This window comes from Coregonus clupeaformis, chromosome 30, assembly GCF_020615455.1.
Source record: "Coregonus clupeaformis isolate EN_2021a chromosome 30, ASM2061545v1, whole genome shotgun sequence".
Taxonomy (NCBI): domain Eukaryota; kingdom Metazoa; phylum Chordata; class Actinopteri; order Salmoniformes; family Salmonidae; genus Coregonus; species Coregonus clupeaformis.
Window position 1 is genome coordinate 41,006,504 of NC_059221.1, and position 8,299 is coordinate 41,014,802.

Sequence of the window (8,299 nt, forward strand, 5' to 3'; positions counted from 1 at the left end):
AGAGACAGTAGGACAGAGACAGTAGGACAGTACAACAGAGACAGTAGGACAGAGACAGTAGGACAGAGACAGTACAACAGAGACAGTGGGACAGTACGCCAGAGACAGTAGGACAGTAGGACAGAGACAGTAGGACAGAGACAGTAGGACAGTAGGAAAGTACGACAGAGACAGTAGGACAGAGACAGTACGACAGACAGTAGGACAGAGACAGTACGACAGTAGGAAAGAGACAGTAGGACAGAGACAGTAGGACAGAGACAGTAGGACAGTAGGACAGAGACAGTAGTTCAGTACGACAGAGACAGTAGGAAAGTACGACAGAGACAGTCAGAAAATACGACAGCGCCAGGACAGAGACAGTAGTTCAGTAGGACAGAGACAGTACGACAGAGACAGTAGAACAGACAGTAGGACAGAGACAGTAGGACAGTACGACAGAGACAGTACGACAGAGACAGTACGACAGAGACAGTAGTTCAGTAGGACAGAGACAGTACGACAGAGACAGTAGGACAGTACGACAGAGACAGTAGGACATAGACAGTAGGACAGTACGACAGAGACAGTAGGAAAGTGCGACAGAGACAGTAGGACAGAGACAGTACGACAGACAGTAGGACAGGGACAGTAGGACAGAGACAGTAGGACAGAGACAGTAAGACAGAGACAGTAGGACAGTACGACAGAGACAGTAGGACAGAGACAGTAGGACAGAGACAGTACGACAGAGACAGTACGACAGAGACAGTACGACAGAGACAGTACGACAGAGACAGTACGACAGAGACAGTACGACAGAGACAGTACGACAGAGACAGTACGACAGAGACAGTACGACAGAGACAGTACGACAGAGACAGTACGACAGAGACAGTACGACAGAGACAGTACGACAGAGACAGTACGACCTTAGGACAGTAGGACAGAGACAGTACGACAGTAGGACAGAGACAGTAGTTCAGTACGACAGAGACAGTACGACAGTAGGAAAGTAAAACAGAGACAGTCAGAAAATACGACAGCGCCAGGACAGAGACAGTAGTTCAGTAGGACAGAGACAGTACGACAGAGACAGTAGAACAGACAGTAGGACAGAGACAGTAGGACAGTAGGACAGAGACAGTAGGACAGTACGACAGAGACAGTATGACAGCGAGTACGACAGAGACAGTAGGACAGAGACAGTACGACAGAGACAGTAGGACAGTAGGACAGAGACAGTAGTTCAGTACGACAGAGACAGTACGACAGAGACAGTACGACAGAGACAGTAGGACAGAGACAGTAGGAAAGTACGACAGAGACAGTAGGACAGTAGGACAGAGACAGTAGGACAGAGACAGTAGGACAGAGACAGTACGACAGAGACAGTACGACAGAGACAGTACGACAGAGACAGTACGACAGAGACAGTACGACAGAGACAGTACGACAGAGACAGTACGACAGAGACAGTACGACAGAGACAGTACGACAGTAGGACAGAGACAGTAGGACAGTACGACAGAGACAGTACGACAGAGACAGTAGAACAGACAGTAGGACAGTACGACAGAGACAGTACGACAGAGACAGTAGGACAGAGACAGTAGGACAGTAGGACAGAGACAGTAGTTCAGTACGACAGAGACAGTACGACAGAGACAGTAGGACAGAGACAGTAGGACAGTACGACAGAGACAGTAGGACAGTACGACAGAGACAGTAGTTCAGTACGACAGAGACAGTACGACAGAGACAGTAGGACAGTACGACAGAGACAGTACGACAGAGACAGTACGACAGAGACAGTACGACAGAGACAGTACGACAGAGACAGTACGACAGGGACAGTAGGACAGAGACAGTACGACAGAGACAGTACGACAGAGACAGTACGACAGAGACAGTACGACAGAGACAGTACGACAGAGACAGTACGACAGTAGGACAGAGACAGTACGACAGAGACAGTACGACAGTAGGACAGAGACAGTAGGAAAGTACGACAGAGACAGTAGGAAAGTAGGACAGAGACAGTAGGACAGAGACAGTAGGACAGAGACAGTAGGACAGAGACAGTACGACAGAGACAGTACGACAGAGACAGTACGACAGAGACAGTACGACAGAGACAGTACGACAGAGACAGTACGACAGTAGGACAGAGACAGTACGACAGTAGGACAGAGACAGTAGTTCAGTACGACAGAGACAGTACGACAGTAGGAAAGTAAAACAGAGACAGTCAGAAAATACGACAGCGCCAGGACAGAGACAGTAGTTCAGTAGGACAGAGACAGTACGACAGAGACAGTAGAACAGACAGTAGGACAGAGACAGTAGGACAGAGACAGTACGACAGAGACAGTACGACAGAGACAGTAGGACAGAGACAGTAGGACAGAGACAGTAGGACAGAGACAGTAGGACAGTAGGACAGAGACAGTACGACAGTAGGACAGAGACAGTAGTTCAGTACGACAGAGACAGTACGACAGTAGGAAAGTAAAACAGAGACAGTCAGAAAATACGACAGCGCCAGGACAGAGACAGTAGTTCAGTAGGACAGAGACAGTACGACAGAGACAGTAGAACAGACAGTAGGACAGAGACAGTAGGACAGTACGACAGAGACAGTAGGACAGTATGACAGAGACAGTACGACAGAGACAGTACGACAGAGACAGTACGACAGAGACAGTACGACAGAGACAGTACGACAGTAGGACAGAGACAGTAGGACAGTACGACAGAGACAATAGAACAGACAGTAGGACAGAGACAGTAGGACAGTACGACAGAGACAGTATGACAGAGACAGTACGACAGAGACAGTAGAACAGACAGTAGGACAGAGACAGTAGGACAGTACGACAGAGACAGTACGACAGAGACAGTACGACAGAGACAGTAGGACAGAGACAGTAGGACAGAGACAGTAGGACAGAGACAGTAGTTCAGTACGACAGAGACAGTACGACAGAGACAGTAGGACAGAGACAGTAGGACAGTACGACAGAGACAGTACGACAGAGACAGTAGAACAGACAGTAGGACAGAGACAGTAGGACAATACGACAGAGACAGTAGGACAGAGACAGTACGACAGAGACAGTAGGACAGTAGGACAGAGACAGTAGTTCAGTACGACAGAGACAGTACGACAGAGACAGTACGACAGAGACAGTAGAACAGACAGTAGGACAGAGACAGTAGGACAGTACGACAGAGACAGTATGACAGAGACAGTAGGACAGAGACAGTAGTTCAGTAGGACAGAGACAGTACGACAGAGACAGTACGGCAGAGACAGTAGGACAGAGACAGTAGTTCAGTACGACAGAGACAGTACGACAGAGACAGTAGGACAGTACGACAGAGACAGTATGACAGAGAGTACGACAGAGACAGTAGGACAGAGACAGTACGACAGAGACAGTAGGACAGTAGGACAGAGACAGTAGTTCAGTACGACAGAGACAGTACGACAGAGACAGTACGACAGAGACAGTACGACAGAGACAGTAGGACAGAGACAGTAGGACAGTACGACAGAGACAGTAGGACAGTACGACAGAGACAGTAGGACAGAGACAGTAGGACAGAGACAGTAGGACAGAGACAGTAGGACAGAGACAGTACGACAGAGACAGTACGACAGTAGGACAGAGACAGTACGACAGAGACAGTACGACAGAGACAGTACGACAGAGACAGTAGGAAAGTAGGACAGTAGGACAGAGACAGTAGGACAGAGACAGTAGGACAGAGACAGTAGGACAGAGACAGTAGGACAGAGACAGTACGACAGAGACAGTACGACAGAGACAGTACGACAGAGACAGTAGGAAAGTACGACAGAGACAGTCAGAAAATACGACAGCGCCAGGACAGAGACAGTAGTTCAGTAGGACAGAGACAGTACGACAGAGACATTAGGACAGACAGTAGGACAGAGACAGTACGACAGAGACAGTAGGCCAGAGACAGTAGGCCAGAGACAATACGACAGAGACAGTAGGACAGTACGACAGAGACAGTAGGACAGAGACAGTAGGACGGAGACAGTGTCTTGTATATAATAGAATAGTGTGTGGTTGATTGAGTAGGGCCAATTACCTCCATCCCATAAATCAAATCAAATTGTATTTGTCACATTCGCCAAACACAACAGGTGTAGACCTTACAGTGAAATGCTTACTTACGGTCTACAGCTGTTGTATTCGGCGCATGTGACACATAACATTTGATTTGTAATACATATGGGTGTTGGTGTGTTTAAAGTCCTTTGATGTGTAAACTTGCGTACCTGTAGGCAGTCCAACGATGTGCTGACAATGCGTGGGGACTTTGATTGACAGGCGAGCTCAAAAGGTAGCACATATTTGTCAGCTTCAATGTAGTTTGCTCGGGGCGGGACCACTGTGCCATCTCTGCAGAAAGGAGCCACAGGACAAGGTCATGATGACATGCAGGCCTCAGGACAACACAAGCTTAATAACCACTAATAACAGCGGTGACTGCTTAAAAGGGATAGAGCGCGATAGTTGTTCCCGTAGCCTTCTGGTCGTTGCGCTAACGCTAGATAGCAATGGTTCCAGAAACTATCTTCAACTTCCTGCAAACTAAACGCAGACACATATTGCTAAAATCTCGCAGTATCCCTTTGATAGGTGCATCACCAATCACCTGTCCATGAGTTGCAGATACTTTCGGAGAGAAAGGGGTTTGAACTTACTTTTGCTTCTCAAGCTCGATTTTGATTTCATCTGTGAAAACAAAGGGAACAAGATAAATGACGTCTGAACTTTTAGACCTTTAGACCTGATGAGTGTTTCTTCTGTTTTGTAGGCATAACTCATAATTCATTTCACCAACATAAAAATACCAGTATCAACATACCATTAATACAGTTAGCATTAGCAAAAACAAATAAAAAATGGACTGCAGTCATCAAACAATTGATATTATGGTGTTTGGCTAATTTAAAATCACACTACCGCAAAACCCATAAACCTCTTGCTAATGACCAGAGACAATCTTAAATCGCCTTAACATTGCTCTGTCCAAAGCTGTGACCAAAGGTCCTGCGTTCAAAGCAGCTCTTTCGGAACAGGCCCAAATGCACCACTCACTGGAAGTCACAATTTTCCTTATCTAGCCTAGTAGGTCTAAGCATTAGCAATGGTGCATACATACAAGGCCAGACGTGATGTGACCAAGTTGGCCTGTTGCATCCCAGAACTTCACATGCTGAGATGCTTGGCAACTGCTGACACACAAGACCCAAAGTTGTTCTCAAGGCAGGCACGAGGTAGAACAGGGAGCATAGCGTACACTCTCTGAGGATATAGCTTACAGCAGTTGTAGTCTCTCAACTGCAGCTTGGCCTTGTGCTCTTCTCAACTGTGTGTCTGATTGACGTGTGCTATCTGGGCGGGGGTGTGGGGGGGGTTGAGAAATGAAGAGCGCAGAAGACAGAATTCCCATTGTTCGCTGCAACGATGGACATTAAAGTTGTGTTGTATAAAGTTGTATTGTAAATATGAAAACTGCCGACTCAGAAAAGGAAGAGAAAGAATCTCCCAAGGCTCATCTGGGATCCATAAACAAACCATTAGCTGTGGAAGCAGCATTATGGCACCACTGGACATCTCTAGTTGCTCATCATATCTCCCCTTAACAATATAACAGCAAATACAACTTGTGCAATAGTCTACATTTCATAATCTAGGTCAGGGGTTCCCAAACTTTTTCCACTTGGGGGCCCCCCTTCCAGCAATTCTACACATTTTGTCATGGGGTGCAAAGAAAATATTGCAGTTTGTTTTAAAGCTATTTTTCTTGCAATTCTATACATTTGCCATGTCTAATGTGTATTCATGTCATATTTGAGTGACACAAAAATCCAACAATATCTATTGGCTAAAAAAACATTAGCTGACATAGGCTAGTTGATCTGGACATTTCTGACAAGTGATATAGCTCTCTAAGGTATGCAATGACTAACATGACAAGAGGAACTGATGACGCACTAGCCAATTTCTAAATTGCACCTTGCGCGTTCTACTATTACAACTTTCAAGAGAATGTTTAAAGCAGGACTGAGTTCCGTTTATTTTTTGGGGGGGGACCCCCGCCGACCCACAGTTTGGGAACCACCGATCTAGGATACATCACAGTGCAGTAAACAGCAAATAAACTAACTATGGTGCCAGTGTCTAGGTCATTTCATTTCTCAATGGCATATGTGTGCATATACTCAAACTAGCGGGAACCACAGTCCATTGGCCACTCACAGTTTGTGAAAAAGGGTGGCTAATATTAGTCAGAGGATGAGGATCCATTGAGGCATGCTCATGGAGTGATTCCATATGAAACCAAGACAAAAAAATACCATGATTTGGGGGATTTTGTCCGGGTTTTGTACGGAATCACTCCATTATAACATGTTATCTGATTATGATAATGGATGGGCTTCGTTAAAGAATTTGGGCTATAGCCAGGCAGGGAGGTTCTCCCCCCACCATCTGTGCCAATGAGAAAAGTCTGCAATGAATAGAGCCTAAGTAAACTGTTTAGTGTACAGTGTGCTGAATATGAGAGTCTATGAGTGGGCTGGGCAATGTCAATATGGAGAGATTAATTTATTTGAAAGGAGCAAGGCCAACATTTACCCACCAGATGAATATGGTACTACTTCAGTACAGGGTTACCTGGCTGTGACAATGACTTGACTGGAATCTATCATTACTTGACATTATCCATTCTGACCTTTACCACATAGGACATGTGTGTGTCTATACCTTCTCAAATAGTAATTGATTGCCCCTGATCGAGCTAGAAGTCCCCGCCATGGTATTTCTGTAAGATACTCTTTAAAGAGGTAGAGTTTCAGACATTTTCGTAAGATGGGCAGGGACTACGCTGTATGCCATACTAAACTACCAGTAATAATGACCATTCATTTACAGTAACATTTCACTTAAACATTATCCTTAATTTACAGTAAAATGTATACAGCTGGAATGTCTCCTATTCAGATGATCAAAGACAAGGTTACAGGATTTCTCTCTCAACAAACACAAGAATGGGTGGTGTGTAAAACTATCCCTCCACTGCTCAATGGAAAAGAACTGATGTCAAGAGTACCCTGAGTTAATGCCGCGTTCACGTGCTAGTCGGAACTAGGAAACTGACATTACCGACTTGCTAACTGGTTGTACTTAGCTACACGTGCCGCGTTCAACGAATCCACAAGTCGAGCATTTCCGAGTTTCCTAGTTCCAAACAGTATCTGAACGCGGCATAAGTTCCCAGTTCAATAAACAGGTGCCGCTCCGGTTAGGTGACAATGCTACGTACTGTACAATGACTGGTCCAATGGGAAGGTATCACGTTAACTAGTTAGCCAGCCAGCTGTTAAAGTTGACAGTGATGATTTTGCAATCTTAAGAGATAGAACTCAGATCCAAGCGTTCCCATGCAGTCAGATCTATGCCAAGACCCCACTATAATCAGCCGGCGTTCAAAGTCTGAAGCGTTGAACATTACCTGCGTTGTGTTGTTAGCGTGCAAGCTATCTAACGTTATACCAAACTGGCTAGCAAGCTAGAGTAGCTAGCTTGACAGTCAGGAGGCCATTCCGAAATGAGATAACCCAGTACTGTGTTAGTTAGCACGCAAAGGGTTACCTAAAACATTACATTGAAGAAACAAAACATGCCTATGTGTGCACTGTCCAAGAATAAAAATAAAACTCACGTACCAAGTGCCACTTGACAAGCTTTACGCAGCTGGCTGTGCTGGATCCGCTTCACCTCCTTATCGGAGAGGATTTTTTCCAGCGCCCTAGACAGAAACATGCTCTTGGTTTGCTCCTGCTTCTGTTGTTGTTGAGCAAGACGTTGCTGTTGCATCTCTTGATATAACTTCTGCTCTCTCAGGGCGTCATCTTCGGCCGGGCACTGCGTAGATGCAGGCGAGAGAAAGGCTATCGGTGTCTGTCTAGTCACCGAGTTCGTTGAGGATGCTACCTCAGCACAGTCGCCATGTTGGTTCCACGTCACGTGATTTTCAGCTGCTTTTATTTGGATGCTTTGTCCCCCTCCACTGGATTTAATGACGCCTTGGTTTTCCCACTAAAACCTTTACACATGCTGATAATCAAAATTTCATCATACACACTTCTTACAGACAGTATTTACCCTAGACGTAACTCAATTAAATGTTTTTGATTGATTTGGATTCTTCCGAAAGCAGCAGATGGCTAAGATATATCCTCTGGTGGTCCGTGGTCCTCTGTAGCTCAGCT

General features: G+C 45.8%; 1 protein-coding gene across 1 annotated transcript in view; it reads right to left on the reverse strand.

Moving 5' to 3' along the window:
• LOC121546023 (brefeldin A-inhibited guanine nucleotide-exchange protein 2) overlaps nt 1-8,037 on the reverse strand; it is a 45,315-nt gene extending 37,278 nt beyond the window's left edge. Inside the window, exons 1-3 of the mRNA XM_041856999.2 lie at nt 7,754-8,037; nt 4,724-4,754; nt 4,295-4,418 (exon numbers count right to left, since the gene is read on the reverse strand). Coding sequence (XP_041712933.1) covers nt 4,295-4,418; nt 4,724-4,754; nt 7,754-7,904 — 306 coding nt within the window. The 5' untranslated portion in view covers nt 7,905-8,037. The remainder of the gene's footprint in view (nt 1-4,294; nt 4,419-4,723; nt 4,755-7,753) is intronic.
• Nucleotides 8,038-8,299: the final 262 nt, after the last annotated feature.